This window comes from Mobula hypostoma, chromosome 3 (genome assembly GCF_963921235.1).
Source record: "Mobula hypostoma chromosome 3, sMobHyp1.1, whole genome shotgun sequence".
NCBI classification, from domain to species: domain Eukaryota; kingdom Metazoa; phylum Chordata; class Chondrichthyes; order Myliobatiformes; family Myliobatidae; genus Mobula; species Mobula hypostoma.
Genome location: NC_086099.1, coordinates 3,238,444 through 3,258,667, shown reverse-complemented (window position 1 = coordinate 3,258,667; position 20,224 = coordinate 3,238,444). Strand labels below are relative to the sequence as shown.

The following is a 20,224-nucleotide window of genomic DNA, read 5'->3' as shown; positions in this document are numbered from 1 at the left end:
TGAGTTAATCTATAGCCAGGGAAGTGATGACCCCTCCTGTTAGGCTGTTTGAGATAACTTATTTTTAATTCTTTCTTATTTCTTTTTCTAATATTTGTATATCCACTGTAATTTCCTTTGGGATCAATAAAGTATGTATCTATCTATCTATCTATTCCAGCTGTCCGATATCCACTCTAACCTCTCCCTTACACTTTATGTATCTGATGAAACCTTTGGTATCCTCTTTAATATTATTGGCTAGTATACTTTCGTATTTCACCTTTACCTTAATGATTTTTTATTTGTATTCTGTTGGTTTTTTAAAAGCTTCTGAATCCTCTAACTTCCCACTATTTTTTGCTCTATTATATACCCTCTCTTTGGCTTTTATGTTGACTTTGACTTCTCTTGTTCTCCACGGTTGCATCGTCATTCCTTTAGAATACTTCTTCCTCTTTGGGATGTATATATCCTGTGCCTTCCAAGTTGCTTCCAGAAATTCCAGCTGTTGGTGCTCTGCGGTCATCCCTGCCATTGTTCTTTTCCAATTAATTCTGGTCAACTCCACTCTCGTGCCTCTGTAATTCCCTTTACTCCACTGTAATGCTGATACATCTGACTTTAGCATCTCCTTCTCAAATTTCACAGTGAGTTGTTATTATGATCACTGGCTCCTAAAGGTTCATTTACATTAAGCTCTCCAATCAATTCTGGTTCATTGCACAACACCCAATCCAAAATAGCTGATCCTCCAGTAGGCTCATAGAAACACAGAAGACCTACAGCACAATTTTGTGCCAAACATGTACTTACTTTAGAAATTACCAGGCTTACCCATAGCCCTCTATTTTTCTAAGCTCCATGTACCTATCCAGGAGTCTCTTAAAAGACCCTATCGAACCCACCTCCACCACCATCACCAGCAGCCCATTCCACACCCTCACCACTCTCTGCGTAAAAAACTTACCCCTGACATCTACTTCCAAGCACCTTAAACCTGTGCCCTCTCATGATAGCCCTGGGAAAAAGCCTCTGACTATCCGGCCTCTGATATACCTAATGCCTCTCATCATCTTACACACCTCTATCAGGTCACCTCTCATCCTCCGTCACTCCAAGGAGAAAAGGCTCGACCACAAGCAGCTCTACAAGCCCATCTCGTAGGCACTCTAGAAATACCCCTCCTGGAATCTTACACCAACCTGATTTTCCTAATCTACATGCATTTTTCTCTCAGAAAAATAGAGGGCTATGGGTAACCCTAGGTAATTTCTCAGGTAAGGACATGTTCGGCACAGCTTTGTGGGCCGAAGGGCCTGTATTGTGCTGTAGGTTTTCTATGTTTCTATATTGAGATCCCCCATGATTATCGTAACATTCCCCTTTTGGCGTGTATTTTCTATCTCCTGTTGTAATATGTAGACCACATCCTTACTACTATTTGGGGGTCTCTATCCAACCCTCATCAGGGTCTTTTTACCTTTGCAGTTCCTTAGCTCTATCTACAATGATTCAACATCTTCCAACCCTGTCACCTCTTTCTAATGATTTGATTTCATTTTTTTTGCCAACAGAGCAATACCACCCCTTCTGCCTTCCTGCCTGTCCTTTAGATACAATGTGTATCCTTGGACATTAAGCTCCCAGCTATAAACTTCTTTCAGCCACGATTCAGTGATGCCAACATCATACCTGCCAATCTGCAGCTGTACTGCAAGTTCATCTACCTTAATCCATATACTGCATGCATTCGGATACAATTCCTTCAGTCCTGTATTCACCCCTCTCGATTTTGTCCACCTTTATCATTGCAATTCATCCTGTTGACTGCAATTTTGCCCTCTCAATGGCCTCTCCTCACTACGGATTGCCTCTGTTTGCAAACCTGCTACCACATCTTCAGCACGATTATCTGCCTTTTCTGTGATACTTCTTAAATTGAAATATACACAGCTCCGGACACAAGTCGCACCATGCTCAGCCTTAATTCTTGACTATGTCTGAGGTCTTACCAACATCTCCCTCCACAACCTCTCCACTAACTGTTCAGGCACTCTGATTCCCATCCCCCTGCAACTCTAGTTTAAACCCCGCCAAGCAGCATTAACAAAGCTTCCTGCTAGGATATTAGTCCCCCTCCAGTTCAGGTGCAAATTGTCCTCTTGTACAGGTCCCAACTTCCCAAGAAGAGAGCCCAATAATCCAAAAATCTTATGCTCTCCCTCCTGAGCCATCTAACCTGTTCCCAACATATCAATGTAGTTATAAAGAAGGCAAGACAGTGGCTACACTTTATTAAGAGTTTGAAGAGGTTTGGAATGTCAATAAATACACTCAAAAACTTCTATAGTTGTACTGTGGAGAGCATTCTGACAGGCTGCATCACTGTCTGGTATGGAGGGGCTACTGCACAGGACCGAAAGAAGCTGCAGAAGTTTGTAAATATAGTCGGCTCCACCTTGGGTACTAGCCTACAAAGTACCCAGGACATCTTCAGGGAGCGGTGTCTCAGAAAGGCAGCGTCCATTATTAAGGACCTCTAGCACCCAGGACATGCCCTTTTCTCACTGTTACCATCAGGTAGAAGATACAGAAGCCTGAAGGCACACACTCAGTGATTCAGGAACAGCTTCTTCCCCTCTGCCATCTGATTCCTAAATGGACATTGAATCGTTGGACACTACCTCAATTTTTTTTAAATATACAGTATTTCTGATCTTTGCACATTTTTAATCTATTTAATATATGTATATTGTAATTAATTTACTTGTTAATGTATTATTATTATTTTTATTTTATTTATTATTATTTTTTTTTTCTCTGTTAGATTAAGTATTGCATTGAACTGCTGCTGCTAAGTTAACAATTTTCACATCACATGCCGGTGACAATAAACCTGATTCTGATGTGTTAAACTGTATAATCTTCCTAGTTCAGGCCTCACTAGCACTCGGCATGGGTAGCAATCCTGAGATCACAACCCTGGAGGTCCTGCCCTTTAACTTAGTACCTAACACTGAACTCCCTTTGCAGAACCTCATCACTTGTTCTACCCATATGATTGGTACCTGCTTGGACCATGACCTCTGGTTGTTCACCCTCCCACTTAAGAATGCAGAGGACTGGATTCGAGATGTTCCTGACCCTGGCGCCCAGGAGACAACATAACATTCGGGAATCTCAATCTCGCTCACAGAACCTTCTGTCCGTTCCCCTAACTAATAAATCTCCTCTCACTGCAGTGTGCCTCTTCTGCCCCTGTCCCTTCTGAGTAACGGAGTTAGACTGAGTACCAGAGGCTCGACCACTGTTACTTTCCTCTGTTAAGTCATTTCCCCCCTCCAACAGCATCCAAAATGACAATACCTGTTGTTGAGGGGATGGCCATGGGTACTCTGCACTGGCTCCTTAACCCCTTTCCCCTTCCTGACTGTCACCCAGTTCCCTGTGTCCTGCACCTTGGGTGTAACTACCTCTCTACATGTCTGATCTATCACCCCCTCAGCCTCCGGAATGATCCAGAGTTCATCCAGTTCCAGCTCCAGCTCCTTAACACTGAATGTTAGGAGCTGCAGTTGGATGAACTTCTTGCAGTTGTAGTCTTCAGGGACACTGGAGATCTCCCTTCCCATATTCCGCAGGAGGAGCATGTACTCTCCAGCCTGGCATCTCTACTGTCCCAGCTCAGCAGATATAAAGAAGAGAATGAAAAACGTGAGCTTTTCTTTCCTTTGCTTTCTCTGACTGAAGCCTCGAGATCACTACTCTGACTATGTCCGCTCAGACGACTGCTGCTCTGTTTGCCCTGCCTTCCTTTAACTCGCTGTTACTAATCAATCCCAGACACCGACTGACTGCTGGTCAAAGCTCTGTTAGGTTGCTGTGACTTGCTCCTGTGTTTTATCCTCGGGTTATGGAACTTATTGAAGTCCCCCCTCCCACCTCCAAAACTTCCAGCGCTGGTCAAAGCTCTATCTACAGAGGTTTCTGATATACCTGTGATCAGTTCCTGTACTTTCCTCCAGTCACCTTAAAATAATGCCTCCTCATGTTAGCCATATCTGTCCAGGCAAAAGGAGTTGGTTGTCCACTCGATCAATGCCTCTATCGTCACCTGTTATGGACCGCCACTCCAAAGAGAAAAGCCCTAGTTTGCCCAACCTATCCTCATAAGACATGTTCTCTGATCCGGGCAGCATGCTGGTAAACCTCCTCGCCTTGAGCGAGCAGTGGATATGGGTGTCTCTCTGCTGACAGCAGTCTCAGACAGTCCCTGCACCCTATCAGACCCAGATTCTGGTCTCAGTGATGCCACCTTCAGTGTCTTGGTCTGCTCTCTGTACCCAGGCAGATGAATTTGTCATCGAGGCTGTAAGTCTGAAGAAGGTGATGAGGGTGAGGATTGGACACGACGGTAGAGGTGGGAGCTGCGGCTGGTTCCTTGACAAGGTGGTCGTGAAGGAAGAAGGTGCTCCCGAGTCGCAAGCTGTGGAATTCCCCTGTTACAGGTGCTTCTTCCTCACAGACCATTACTGTGAATCGGGCCGTGTGTACGTGGCTGTACGGGGTGGGAGGTGTCTGTGAACACGTGTGTGTGTGTGTGTATATGAGTGTGTGTGTTGTGTGTCTGTGTGTGTCTGTCTGTGTGTATGTGTGTGTGTTGTGTGTCTGTACATTTGTGTGTCTGTGTGTATGCGTGTGTCTGTGTTGTTTCTATTTCTGTGTGAGTGTGTGTGTTGTGTGTGTGTGTTGCATGTCTGTTTGTGTGTGTGTCTGTCTGTGTGTGTGTGTTTGTATGTGTGTGAGTGTGTTGTGTGTCTGTGTGTCTGTACATTTGTGTGTCTGTGTGTATGCGTGTGTCTGTGTGTGTGTTGTTTCTATTTCTCTGTGTGTGTGTGTGTGTGTGTGTTGTGTGTGTTGTTTCTATTTCTCTGAGTGTGTATGTCTGTGTGTGTTGAGAGTTGGGTGACAGAAAGAGTAAACAGTGAGATGAGAATGTTCATTGATCCCCAGGTGGCTGGACAAGAGCGAAGACGATGGGCAGATTGTCCGTGAACTCGTTCCATATGGAGATGCACAGATGCTGAAAAGTAAGAATGGATTTTTCTGAACTTTACAAAATTGAGAAAGGCAAATCTATAATGAAAGGGCATGATCATTAGAGCATGGAGCTGAGATTTGATGGAGCAGTGAGATTTTAAGACACTATCTTTTTCAAAGGATAATGCCACCTGAGTGGGGAATTTTTGTTTAATAAACATGTTCATTTCAGATGCTGGTCCCCAGAAGAGAAGATTGTAAAGAAAGTTTTTGGTATATTGACCTCATAAATCAGCATATTGAGTTCAGGACTTGGGATGCTATGTTGAAGATGTACAAGCCTCTAGTGAGGCTTAATTTGGAGTACTGTGTGCAGTTCTGACCACCTACCAAACCTATCGATAGGATTGAAAGAGCAGAGATAAAATTTACGATAATGCCGGGGGAGAAAAGAGCTTTAACCAGTGGCCAATCCAGACATCGGGATGGGACTTCACTCAGATCACCCAAAGACAGCAGCAGGTCAGCACAGCAAAGAAGAGCTTTGACCAGCAGCCATTCGGTGTTTGAGTAGCAAGAAGAAACTAAAGGAAGGCAGGGGCAGGTACGGCAGCCATCGTCTGAGTGGACAGAGTCGGAGTGGTGATCTTGAGGCCTCACTCAGGAAAAGCAAAGGAAAGAAAAGCTGAAGTTTTTTCATTCTCTTTATGTCTGCTCGGCTAGGACAATAGGAGTGACTGGCAGGATAGTGAAATGCTTCTCTTGCAGGATGTGGGAAGGGAGGGAGGCCTCTAGTGTCCCTGATGACTACAGTCAGTCAGGAGGTTTCTTCAGATACATGAAGTGTGAAAGAGAGGTGGTGGGAGCGGATATCAGACTGCTGAAAACACTGCAGCACATCAGGGAGGGGAATTCTCTGTTTCAGGAGGTAGTCACATTCATGAGATTAGCTGCCTTAAATTCGGTCTGTGGTCAGGGACAAGAGGGTGTGACTGCAAGTGAGACGGGTAGTGGGATCCAATAGACGGTGCTGGAGGAGCCTCAGCCCTTGAGCTTGTCCAACAGTATGAGATTCTCATTCCCTGTGTGGATGAGGGTGGGGGCCATATGAAGGATGGGCAACCTAACTGTGGCACCGTAGTTCAGGGAGCCATTCAAGAGGGGGGAAAGAAGGGAAATGTAGTGGTAATTGGGGATCGTATAGTCAGGGGAATAGACAGAATTCTCTGTCGCAATGATAGAGTGTCCCGAATGCTGTGTTGTCTGCCTGGTGCCCGGGTTGGGGACAACTCATCTGACCTGCAGAGGAATTTGCAGTGGGAGTGGAAAGATCCAGTTGTTGTGGTCCATGTGGGTACCAATGACATGGGTAAAATGAGGAAAGAAGTTCTGCTGAGAGAATTTGAGCAGCTAGGGTAAAGAGTGGAACCAGAAAGCTAGTAATCTCTGGATTACTATCTGAGCCACGTGCAAATTGACATAGGGTCAAGAAGATTAGAGAGCTAAATGCATGGCTCAAGGATTGGTATGGGAGAAGTGAGTTTGAATTGATGGGAAATTGTTACCAATATTGGGGAAGGAGGGAGCTGTTCTATTAGGACAGGCTCCACCTGAACCATGTTGGGACCTGGATTCTAATGAATCACATAACTGGGGCTGTGGATAGGGCTTTAATAGTGGCGGGGGGGGGGTTCAACAGATTGCAGAAGTATGGATAAAGTAAAAAAGAAAACTGTGGATAAAGATAAAGTAAAAGAAAAAGATTTAAAAAGGGATGGAATGCATCCCAAGGCACTGAAAGAAATGGCAGAAGTTACAGCAGAGGTTTTGGTGATAATTTACCAAAATTTTCTGGCCTCTGAGCAGGTCCTGGCAGACTGGAAGGTGGCAAATATCACGCCACTGTTCAAAGAAGGATGTAGACAAAAGGCAAGTAACTGTAGGCCAGTCAGTTTAACATCTGTAGTTGAGGAAAATGCTTGATGCTATCATTAAAGAAGAAATAACGAGGCATCTGGAAAGAAATGGATCCATCAGGCAGACGCAGCATGGATTCAGCAAAGGCTGGTCCTGTTTGACAAACTTACTGGAGTTCTTTGAGGATTTACCAAGTGTAGTGGGTAGAGGGGAGCAGATGGACGTTATTTCCTTGGATTTCCAGAAGGCGTTCGATAAGGTGGTACATAAAAGACTTATCCATAAGATAAGAATGCATAGAGTTGGGGGTGATATATTGGCATGGATAGAGGATTGGTTAACTAATAGAAAGCAGAGAGTTGGGATTCATGGGTATTACTCTGTTTAGCTATCAGTGGAGAGCAGTGCACCACAGGACCTGGTGCTGGGCCCACAACAGCTCACGATGTACATTAACGATCTGGAAGAGGGGACTGAGTGTAGTGTATCTAAGCTTGCTGATGATACTAAATTGAGTGGAAAAGCAAATAGTGCAGAAGATACGGAGAGTCTGCAGAGAGATATAGATAGGTTAAGTGAGTGGGCAAGGGTCTGGCAGTTGGAGTACAATGTTAGTTAATGCAAGGTTATCCAATTTGGAAGGAAAAATGGAAGAGCAGATTATTATTTAAATGGTAAAAAATTGCAGCATGCTGCTGTGTAGAGGGACTTGAGAGTGTTTGTGCATGAATCACAAAAGGTTGGTTTGCAGGTGCAGCAGGCTATCAAGAGGGCAAATGGAATGTTGGCCTTCGTTGCTAGAGGAATTGAATTTAAGATCAGAGAGGTTATGCTGCAACTGTACAGGGTACTGGTGAGGCCGCACCTGGAGTACTGTGTGCAGTTCTGGTCTCCATACTTGAGGAAGGATATACTGGCTTTGGAGGCTGTGTAGAGGAGGTTCACCAGGTTGATTCCAGAGATGAGGGGGTTAGACTATGAGGAGAGATTGAGTCGCCTGGGACTGTATTCACTGGAATTCAGAAGAATTAGAGGAGATCTTATAGAAACATACAAAATTATGAAAGGAATGGATAAGATAGAGGCAGGAAAGTTGTTTCCACTGGTAGTTGAGACTAGGACGAGGGGCCTAATTCTGCTCCTCAATCTTATGGTCTTATTTGTAGTTTCTAAGTTCAGATGAAGGGATTCATTGCCATTTGGTCTTTATCCAGCTTTAAGCTGGTGCCAGGAGTCTAGCAAGCACTTGGCCGTGAGACAGGCAGTGTCACAGACAGTCTCTGGTCTCCTGTGAACCTGCATATTGTCCTTTTGTTAGTCTCCAGCTCTCGTCAACATTTCAGATATCTGCTACCATGTCATGGTGAAGACCGGGAATGTGTCCGGAGCCAGCAGTGATTCCAAAGTTTTTATCAAGCTGTACGGAGACAAGGGAGACACCAGCAAACAGCCCCTCGTCACCTCTGACAACGACCTGGGAAATTACTTTGAACAGGGACAGGTGGACATTTTCATCATAGACACAATGGACATTGGAACAGTAAGTACATCCTTCTGGTGAACCATTGTCCAACGTACTCCATACGCTGAATTTATCCATTGCCGACAAACCATATTCAGTAATTTAGACAGCAACCCCTCCACCATGATTATTCTCAACACTCATTCCCCACATGGTTGTGTCCTCGGCCCCCTCCAGAATCTGGCCAGAGTGGTGTCTGTACAGGAAGCTGTTCTCAATCCATCTGTTAGTTTGCAGCTGATACACCATAGTGGGCTGTATCTCAGATAATGACGAATCGGAGTACAGGAAGGAGATAGAGAGCCTAGTGACATGGTGTCATGGCAACAACCTTTTCCCTCAGTGTCAACAAAACAAAAGAGCTGCCCATTAACTTCAGGAAGGGGGTGGTGCACACACTCCTGTCTACATCAACGATGTTCAGGTTGATAGCTTCACGTTCAGTGAGCATCAGCAATAGTCTGTTCCTTTTATGTCATGGCCAAAAAAGCTCACCAATGCTTCCACTTCCTGAGGAAGCTAAAGAAATTTGGCAACCTCAGAAGAAGTTTGAAGAAGATTTGGTATGAGCCCCCAGATCCTGAGAACTTTCTACAGGGGCACAATTGAGAGCATCCTGACTGGCTGCATCACTGCCTGGTATGAGAACTGTACCTCCCTCAATTGCGGGACTCTGCAGAGAGTGGTGCGGACAGCTCTGCGTGTGACCACGAGAAACCGCAGAGTTGTCAATGCAACTCAGGTCATTGTAGAAACAGCACGTCCCCTATGGATTCTGTCCAGACTTCCCATCATCATCATCATCAGGTGCCATGCCCAGTTTGAGCTTTGACTCCCATGGCCCACACACTTCTGTTTCAGGTCAAGTGGATCAATTCATTGGTATTCATTTCCAGTTCTCTGGCTGCTGTCTCCATCATCATTTGTCTTTGTCCTCCTCTTGCTTTCTTCCCTTCAATCTTTCCCATAATTACCGTGCATTCTAACTCCTCTTTCCTAATCACATGTCCAATAAAGTTACGTTGCCTTTTCACGATCTCATACATTATTTCTCTTTTTGTTTTTGCTCTGTTCATGACATCTTCATTAGATAAATCGGTAGGGTGTTAGGTAGCACAGCTCAAAGCTCGGAAGGCCCAGTTCCATGCTGTATGTCTAAATAAACATTTGAATGATTCCCTAGTACAGTAAGATGGACATCTTCATAATCTAGCTTGTCATCATCTTACATTGTATTGTCTACCTGAACTGTACTTTGTCTGTAGCTGTAACAATTGCTCTTGTCTTACCCTGTTCTGCATCAATGCACTGTGTAATGATCTGATCTGTATGATGGGTATACAAAGAACCTGCTCACTGACTCTTGGTACCTCTGACAATAATACACTAACCCCAAGTTATATTCATGATTTCTGTTTATGTCCTGACAAACGGTCTCAGTCTGAAACGTTGGCTGTTTATTCATTTCCATAGATGCTGCCTGACCTGCTGAGTTCATCCAGCATTTTGTGTGTTGCTCTGGATTTCCAGCATCTGCAGAATCTCCTGTGTTTGTGCTCATAACCTCCTGATTCTTTTGCCTGAAGTAACTCAGTGAAAACTCCAGGAAACTGTTAGCTCTATCAATGTACAAGGACTCCATACTTTCCTTTCTGCTAGTTCAGTCTGAAGACAGTGGTGTGGTGGACCAGTTGCTGAGCTTCGAGCCAACAAGCACACACACAAGCGATTCTTCTAATGGTGGAAATCTAGAGCAACACACACAAAACACTGGAGGAATCAGGAGGCCAGGCAGTATTCATGGAGGGGAATAAACAGTCAGTGTTTCGGGCCTAGATAACAAGTGTAGGGAACAACAGGAATTCTGCAGATGCTGGAAATTCAAGCAACACACATAAAAGTTGCTGGTGAACGCAGCAGGCCAAGCAGCATCTTTAGGAAGAGGTGCAGTCGACGTTTCAGGCCGAGACCCTTCGTCAGGACTAACTGAAGGAAGAGTGAGTAAGAGATTTGAAAGCTGGAGGGGGAGGAGGAGATCCAAAATGTCCTACAAAGGGAACCTTGGTTTTCAAGAGATATTGAGGACCTGGTTCAGCAGGTATAAGCAGGTAGGAACAAATGAGGTGCTTATGGACTGTAAGAAATACAAAAGAACATTTAAGAAAGAAAGCAGGAGGGCTAAAAGAAGGCGTGAAGTTGCTCAACCAGACAAGGTGAAGGAGAATCCTAAGGGATTCTACAGATATGGTAAGAGCAAAAGAATTGCTAAGTAAAAAACTGGTCCTCTAGAAGATCAGAATGGTAATTCATGTGTGGAGTCAAAACAGATGGGGGAGGTTTTAGATTAATTCTTCGCATCTGTATTTACTCGGGAGATGGACACAGAGTCTATAGAAGTGAGGCAAAGTGGCATCAACTTCATGGACCCCGTACAGATTGTAGAGGAGGAGGTGTTTGCTATCCTGAGGCAAATCAGGGTGGATAAATCCCCAGGGCCTGACAAGGTGTTCCCTCAGACCATACGGGACGTAACTGGAGAAACTGCTGGAGCCCTAGCAGAGATATTTAAATCTCCGGAGAGGTACCACAGGATTGGAGGATGGTAAATGTTGTTTCGCTGTTTAAAAAAAGACTCTAAGCAGAAACCGGGAAGTTAGAGCAACACACACAAAATGCAGGCCAGGCAGCATCTATGGAAAAGAGTACGGTCGATGTTTCGGGCCCAGACCCTTCATTCCGACTGGAAAAACAAGATGAGAAGTTATAGCAAGAATGTGGGGGGAGGGGAAGAAGGTGATAGGAGAACCGGGAGAGGCGGAGAGGTGAAGGAAGGAGGTGGGAAGTGACAAAAGAGACAAAGGGCTGGAGAAGGGGGTGTTTGACAGGAGAGGGTCGAAGACCATGGAGGAAAGGGAAGGGGAGGGGGGAAGCACCAGAGGGAGGTAGTGGGCAGGTAAAGTGAGAGAGGGAAATGGGAATAGAAATGCTGAGGGGAGGAGGGAATTGCTGAAAGTTCATGCCATCAGGTTGGAGGCTACCCAGATGGATAAGATGTTGCTTCTCCAACCTGAAAGTGACCTCATCGTGACAGTAGAGGAGGCCATGGATTGACATGTCAGAATGGGAATGGGAAATGGAATTCAAATGGTGGCCACTGGGAGATTCCACTTTTTCTGGCAGACAGAGCGTAGATACTCAGTGAAGCGGTCTCCCAATCTACGTTGGGTCTCACCGGTACACAGGAGGCCACACCAGGAGCACCGGATACAACACATGACCCCAACAGGTGAAGTGTCGTCTCACCTGCAGGACTGTTTGGGGCCACGCATGGTAGTGAGGGAGGAGGTGTAGGGGCAGGTGTAGCACTTGTTCTGCTTGCAAGGATAAGTACCAGGAGGGAGATCAGTGGGGAGCGACGAATGGACGAGGGAGTCGCATAGGCAGTGGTCCCTGTGGAAAGCATGAAGTGGGGGAGAGAGGGAAAGATGTGCTTGGTGGTGGTATCCCATTGGAGATGGCAGAAGTAACAGGTGTGGCTACTGGGGTGGTAGGTGAGGACAAGGGAAACCCTATCCCTGGTGAGGTGGCAGGAGGATGGGGTGAGGGCAGATGTGCGTGAAATGGAAAAGATGCGGGTGAAGGCAGCTTTAGTGGTGGAGGAAGGAAAACCCATTTCTTGGAAGAAGGAGAACATCTCATTAATTTTGGAATGAAAGGTCTCATCCTGAGAGCAGATTGGCTTTGTGAGAGTAGAGGGTTGCCTCTCTGACTGGAGGCCTGTGACTAGTGGTGTGCCACAGGGATCAGTGCTGGGTCTGATGTTGTTTGTCATCTATGTCAATGATCTGGATGATAATGTGGTTAACTGGATCAGCAAATTTGCTGATGTCACCAAGAGTGGACAGTGAGGAAGGCAATCGTGGCCTGCAGAGGGGTTTGCATCAGCTGGAAAAATGGTCTGAAAAATGGCAGATGGAACTTAATGCAGGCAACTGTGCAATTTTGCAAACAACAGGAATTCTGCAGATGCTGGAAATTCAAGCAACACACATCAAAGTTGCTGGTGAATGCAGCAGGCCAGGCAGCATCTGTAGGAAGAGGTGCAGTCGACGTTTCAGGCCGAGACTCTTCGTCAGGACTAACTGAAGGAAGAGTGAGTAAGGGATTTGAAAGCTGGAGGGGGAGGGGGAGATGCAAAATGATAGGAGAAGACAGGAGGGGGAGGGATAGAGCCAAGAGCTGGACAGGTGATAGGCAAAAGGGGATACGAGAGGATCATGGGACAGGAGGTCCGGGAAGAAAGACAAGGAGGGGTGGGGGGACCCAGAGGATGGGCAAGAGGTATATTCAGAGGGACAGAGGGAGAAAAAGGAGAGTGAGAGAAAGAATGTGTGCATAAAAATAAGTAACAGATGGGGTACGAGGGGGAGGTGGGGCCTAGCGGAAGTTAGAGAAGTCGATGTTCATGCCATCAGGTTGGAGGCTACCCAGATGGAATATAAGGTGTTGTTCCTCCAACCTGAGTGTGGCTTCATCTTTACAGTAGAGGAGGCCGTGGATAGACATGTCAGAATGGGAATGGGATGTGGAATTAAAATGTGTGGCCACTGGGTGATCCTGCTTTCTCTGGCGGACAGAGCGTTGATGTTCAGCAAAGCGGTCTCCCAGTCTGCGTCGGGTCTCGCCAATATATAAAAGTCCCTTACTCACTCTTCCTTCAGTTAGTCCTGACGAAGGGTCTCGGCCTGAAACGTCGACTGCACCTCTTCCTACAGATGCTGCCTGGCCTGCTGCGTTCACCAGCAACTTTGATGTGCAGTTTTGCACTTCAGTAGGACCAACCAAAGTAGGTCTTGCACAGTGAACCATAGAATACTGAGGAGTGTGGTAGTACAAAGGGAGCTGGGAATACAGATCCATAATTCATTGAAAGTGGTGTCACGGGTAGTTAGGGTCATAAAGAAACCTTTTGGCACACTGGCTTTCATAAATCAATGTATTGAGTACAGGAGATGGAATGTTGTTTCGAAGTTGTATAAGACATTGGTGAGGCCTAATTTGGAGGTGTTTGCAGTTTTGGTCACCTACCCACAGGAAAGATATATAAAAGGTTGAAATAGCACAAAGCAAATTCACAAGGGTGTAGCCAGGTCTGAAGGACCTGAGTTATAAGGAAAGGTTGAGTAGGTGAGGACTGTATTCTTTAGAATGTGGAAGACCGAGAGGAGGGATATAGATGGGATAGATTTTTTCACTGAGGTTGTGAGGAACTACAACCAGAGGTCATAGTTTATGGGTGAAAGGGTGAGAGTTTTAGCCCATAAAACCATAAGATAAAGGAGCAGAATTGGGCCATTTGGCCCATCGAGTCTGCTCTGCCATTTGAACATGGCTGATCCAAGGGTCCTCTCAGTCCCTATCATCTCCTGCTTTTTCCCTATACCCCTTCATGTCCTGACCAATCCAGAATATTTCAACCTCTGCCTTAAATATACATAAAGACTTGGCCTCCACGGCGGCCTGTGGCAAAGAATTCCACAGATTCACCACTCTCTGGCTAAAGAAATTCTTCCTTATCGCCATTCCAAAAAGAATGCTTCTCTATTCTAAGGCTGTGTCTGCTGGTCCTAGCTCTTCCACCATAGGAAACATCCTCTCCACATCCGCTCTATCAATTCCTTTCACCATTCAATAGGTTTCCATGAGGTCATCCCTCATTCTTCTGAATTCTAGTGAATACAGACCCAGAGCCATCAAACACTCTTCATGTGACGAGCCATTCAATCCTGGAATCATTTTCATGAACCTCTTTTGGAACCTCTCCAGTTTCAGCACTTCCTTTCTAAGATAAGGGGCCTGAACCTGCTCATAATACTCCAAGTGAGGCCTCACCAGTACTTTATAAAGTTTCAACATTACATCCTTGCTTTTATATTCTAGTCCTCTTGAAATTAATGCTTACATTGCATTTGCCTTCCTCACCACAGACTCAACCTGCAAATTAATCTTTAGGGAATCCTGCATAAGTCACTTTGTGCCTCAGTTTTTTTTGTATTTTCTCTCTATTTAGAAAATAGTCAAACGTTACATTTCTCCTACCAAAGTGCATGACCATTCATTTCCCAAAACCATATTCCATTTGCCACTTCTTTGCCCATTCTTCTAATCTGTCTAAGTCCTTCTGTAGTCTCTCTTCTTCCTCAAAATTACCTGCCCCATCTTCATATCATCAGCAAACTGTGCAACAAAGCCATCAATTCCATCATCCAAATGATTGACATATAACGTAAAAAGAATCGGTCCCAACACAGACCCATGTGGAACACCACTAGTCACCGGCAGCCAGTCAGAAAAGGCTCCCTTTATTCCCACTCTTTGCCTCCTGTCAATCAGTCCTGACGAAGGGTCTCAGCCTGAAACGTCGACTGTACCTCTTCCTAGAGATGCTGCCTGGCCTGCTGCGTTCACCAGCAACTTTGATGTGTGTTGCTTCAATTTCCAGCATCTGCAGAATTGCTGTTGTTTGCGTTTTTAAAAGCCACTGCTTTATCCATGCTAGAATCTTTCCTGCAATGCTATGGGCTCATAGCTTGCTAAGCAGCCTCTTGTGTGGCAACTTGTCAAAGGCCTTTTGAAAATCCAAATACATAACATCAACTGATTCTCCTTTGTCTATCCTTCTTCTTGTTATTTCTTCAAAGAATTGCAACAGATTTGTAAGCAAAGATTTTCCCTCGAGGAAACCATGTTATGGCCTATTTTATCATGTGCCTCCAAGTACCCTGAGACCTCATCCTTAATAATCGGCTCCAAAATCTTCTCTACCACTGCGGTCAGACTAACTGGCCTATAGTTTTCTTTCTTCTGCATCTCTCCCTTTTTGAAGAGTGGAGTGACATTTACAATTTTCCAGAATTCCAGAACCATTCCAGAATCTAGTGATTCTTGAAAGATCATTATTAATGCCTCCACAATCTCTTCAGCCACCTCTTTCAGAACTCTGGGGTGTACACCATCTGGTCCAGGTGACTTATCGACCTGCAGATCTTTCAGTTTCCCAAGAACCTTCTCTCTGGTTATGGTAACTTAACACACTTCATGCCCCACACCTGGAATTTCCACCATCTTCCTTGTGTCTTCCACAGTGATAACTGATACAAAGCAATTCATCCACTGTTTTGTTGTCCCCCATTGCTACCTCTCCAGCATCGTTTTCCAGCAGTCCGAAATCCACTCTTGGCTCTCTTTTACACTTTATGTATCTGAAGAAACTTTTGGTAGCCTCTTTAATGTTATTGGCTAGCTTACTTTCGTATTGCATCTTTACCTTTGCAAACCCCTAACTGAGTAGAGGTGCTACCGTGTCTACTTCGTTATTGCCCTTGTGTGCTGAGCCCAGAACAGGTCCTCTGAACTAATAACACTGAGGAATTTAAAGTAGCTGACCCTCTCCACCTCTGATCCCCCAGTGAAGACTGTCTCTTGGATCTCTGGTGTCCCTCTCCCGAAGTCTGCAGTCAGTTCCCTGGTCTAGCTGACATTAAGTTAGAGGTTATTGTTATGGTACCATTTATCACCATCATTGATTTGGCCCCTGACAGTGCTGTCGTCAGTAAACTTGAATATGACATTGGAACTGTGTTTAGCCACATGGTTATAAGTGTAAAGTGAGTAGAGCAGGGGACTAAGCACGCAGCCTTGTGATAATGGAGATTGTGGGGGAGATGTTGCCAATCTGAACTGACTGGGGTCCACAAGTGAGGAAATGGAGGATCCAATTACACAGGAAGCTCCAAGGTCTTGGAGTTTATTGATTAGTTTTGAGACGATGGTGGTATTGAATGGTGAGCTGCAGTCGATAAAGAGCAGCCTGATGTAACACCTTTGCTGTCCAGTTGAGTGAAGAGCCAGGGAGGTGGCAATGTGGGGGCGTTTGTTGTCTTGGGGCAAATTAGGGTGGATAAAACCCTGTGGCCTGACAATGTCTTCCCTCAAGCCCTGTAGGAAGCTAGTGCAGAAATTGCCGGGGACTGAGTAAAGATATTTAAAACATCCTTCACCAGGTGAGGTGCCAAATGATTGGGGGACATCTAATATTGTTCTGTTGTTTAAGAAAGGTTCGAAGAATTAGCCAGGAAATTATAGTCCAGTGAGCCTGACATCAGTAGTGGGAAAGTTATTGGAAGGTATTCTGAAAACTGGATATACAGTATAAGTACTTGGATAGACTGGGACTGATTAGGGAAAGGGCTTTGTGCATGGTAGGTCATGTCTAACCAAACTTATAGAGTTTTTCAAGGAAGTTACCAGAAAAGTTGATGAAGTCAAGGCAGTGGATGCTGTCTACATGGTTTTAAGCAAGGCATTTGACAAGATCTCACATGGGATGCCAGTCAAAAAAGTTCCATCGCTTGGCATTCAAGATGAATTAATAAATTGGACTGGACCCTGGCTTTGCAGGAGAAGCCAGAGAGAGGTATTAGAGCGTTGCCCCTCTGACTGGAGGCCCTGTGACTAGTGGATTGTCACGAGGATCAGCACTGGGTCTGTTTGTTGTTTGTCATCTACATCAATGATCTGGATGATAAGGTGGTTAACTGGATCAGCAAATTTGCTGATGACAAGAAGATTGGAGGTGTAGTGGACAGCAAGGAAGACGAGCAAAGACTTGCTGTGAGATCTGCACCAGCTGGAAAAATGACAGAAGGAATTTAATGCAGAGAGACGTGAGGTGTTGCACTTTGGGAGGACCAACCAGGATGCCATCTCTCTGGCCCTACATTCCTCAGAACACCTGGAGAATAAACATGCATACGTAAGTCTCCTTTTCATTGACTACAGCTCTGCCTTTAATACCATCATTCCAAATAAACTGATTCCTAAGCTCCGGAACCTGGGCCTTAGCACTCAGACCTGCAGCTGGATCTTCAACTTCCTCACAGACCGGACCCAGGCTGTAAAAATAGGGGACAAGCTCTCCTCTACAATCACTCTGAGCACCGGTGCCCCACAAGGCTGTGTACTCAGCCCCCTGCTGTACTCACTGTACACCCATGATTGTGTAGCCAAGTTTCCATCAAACTCAATATATAAGTTTGCTGATGACACAACAATTGTAGGCCGTATCTCGGGTAATGATGAGTTTGAGTACGGAGAGGAAATTAAGAACCTGGTGGCATGGTGTGAAGACAATAACCTATCCCTCAACGTCAGCAAGACGAAGGAATTGGTTGTTGACTTCAGAAGGAGTAGCGGACCGCATGACCCAATTTTCATCAGTGGTGTGCAAGTGGAACAGGTCAAAAGCTTTAAGTTCCTCGGGGTCAATATCACAAATGACCTGACTTGGTCCAACCAAGCAGAGTTCACTGCCAAGAAGGCCCACCCGCGTCTTTACTTCCTGAGAAAACTAAAGAAATTTGACCTGTCCCCTAAACCCTTGCTAATTTTTATAGATGCACTGTAGAAAGCATTCTTCTAGGGTGCATCACAACCTGGTATGGAAGTTGTCCTGTCCAAGACAAAAGAAGCTGCAGAAGATTGTGAACACAGCGCAGCACATCACACAAACCAATCTTCTGTCCTTGGACTCACTTTATACCACATGCTGTCAGAGCAGTGCTGCCAGGATAATCAAGGACACGACCCACCCAGCCAACACACTTTTCGTCCCTCTTCCCTGTGGGAGAAGGTTCAGGAGCTTGAAGACTTGTACGGCCAGATTTGGGAACAGCTTCTTTCCATCTGTGATTAGACTGCTGAACGGATCCTGACCCGGATCTGGGCCGTACCCTCCAAATATCCGGACCTGCCTCTCGGTTTTTTTGCACTACCTTACGTCCCATTTTCCTATTTTCTATTTATGATGTGTAATTTAAATTTTTAATATTTACTAATTTTAACTATTTTTAATATTTAATATTTGTAATCCAGGGAGTGTGAAGTGCAGAATCAAATACCGCTGTGATGATTGTACATTCTAGTACCAATTGTTTGGCGACAATAAAGTATAAAGTATAGTTCTTACACAGTGAATGGTAGGGCAATGCGAAGTGTGGTAGAACAGAGCGATCTGGGAATACATGTCCATAGTTCCTTGAAAGTGGCATCACAGATAAATAGGGTCGTAAAGAAAGCTTGTGGTATTTTCACCTTCATAAATCAATGTATTGAGTACAGGAGTTGGGATGTTATGTTGAAATTGCATAAAATGTTGGTGAAGCCTAATTTGGAATATTGTGTGTGGTTTTGGTCACCTACCTACAAGAAAGATGTAAATAAAATTGAAAGAGTACAGAGAAAATTTTACAAAGGTGTTGCCAGGACTTGAGACCTGAGTTATAGAGAAAGACTGAATAGGTTTGGACTTTATTCCCTAGAATGTAGAAGATTAAGGAGAGAATTGATTTGAGGTATACCGAATTATGAGGAGTATCGACAGGGTAAATGCAAGCAGGCTTTTTCCACTGTGTTTGGGTGAGACTACAACTAGAGTTCATGAGTTAAAGGTGAAAGGTGAAATGTTTAAGGGGAACATGAGGGGAATTCCTTCACTTAGTGGTGAGAGTGTGGAATGAGCTGCTGGCGCAAGTGGTGGATGCCAGTTCAATGTCAACATTTAAGAGAGGTTTGGATAGGTACAGGGATGGGAGGGGTATGGAGGGATATGGTCCTGGTGGACAGAAGGGCCTGTTTCTCTGTTGTTTTTCCTCTCTCCCTCTTCCTCTTTCTCTCTCCTTAACTTATGGCACATATTATGGTCACCCAGTAACCAAACTTCAGCCTTTCTACCTTTGGGTTTGAGCCTGTGTAGAAATGTTTCCAAAACTGATGCTGACTCCTCGTGTCCACAGCTAAAGCGTCTGCTAATTGGACATGATAATGCAGGACTACGAGCTGGCTGGTTCCTGGACAATGTTCGGATTAAGGTTCCGGCCCACGGAAAGGAATACATGTTCCCGGCTCACCGGTGGCTCTGCAAGGACGAAGCAGATGGCAAGACGGAGATCGAGATATACCCCAGTGAGATCACGGAGATTGAAAAATGTAAGCAAGCACACCAGCATAAGATTTAAATTGAGAAAGCTCCTCTCCTCTGAGTTTGCTGCAAGAAGGTATTCCCCCACCCTTGCTCTTTAGTTGTTTGTTTATTTATTTATTGAGATACAGTGTGAAACAGACCCTTCGAGCCCCACCACCCAGCCGCCCCCGCTTTGACCCCAGCTTAATCACAGGACAATTTACAATGACTATTAACCTACTAACCAGAATGTCAGTGTGGACATGGTGGAGGATTACAAATACCTGGGGATATGAATTGACAATAAACTGGACTGGTCAAAGAACACTGAGGCTGTCTACAAGAAGGGTCAGAGCCGTCTCTATTTCCTGAGGAGACTGAGGTCCTTTAACATCTGCCGGACGATGCTGAGGATGTTCTACTAGTCTGTGGTGGCCAGTGCTATCATGTTTGCTGTTGTGTGCTGGGGCAGCAGGCTGAGGGTAGCAGACACCAACAGAATCAACAAACTCATTCGTAAGGTCAGTGATGTTGTGGAGATGGAACTGGACTCTCTGACGGTGGTGTCTGAAAAGAGGATGCTGTCCAAGTTGCATGCCATCTTGGACAATGGACAGTGTCTCCCATCCACTACATAATGTACTGGGTGGGCACAGGAGTACATTCAGCCAGAGACTCATTCCACCGAGATGCAGCACAGAGCGTCATAGGAAGTCATTCCTGCCTGTGGCCATCAAACTTTA

The 20,224-nt window shown here is 45.2% G+C and overlaps 1 protein-coding gene across 1 annotated transcript in view; it reads left to right on the top strand.

The window, feature by feature from the left end:
- Positions 1-20,224, top strand: part of LOC134343819 (lipoxygenase homology domain-containing protein 1-like) — a 345,249-nt gene that overhangs the window by 187,527 nt on the left and 137,498 nt on the right. The window contains exons 20-23 of the mRNA XM_063042573.1: positions 4,330-4,490; positions 4,996-5,072; positions 8,283-8,479; positions 19,315-19,507. Coding sequence (XP_062898643.1) covers positions 4,330-4,490; positions 4,996-5,072; positions 8,283-8,479; positions 19,315-19,507 — 628 coding nt within the window. The remainder of the gene's footprint in view (positions 1-4,329; positions 4,491-4,995; positions 5,073-8,282; positions 8,480-19,314; positions 19,508-20,224) is intronic.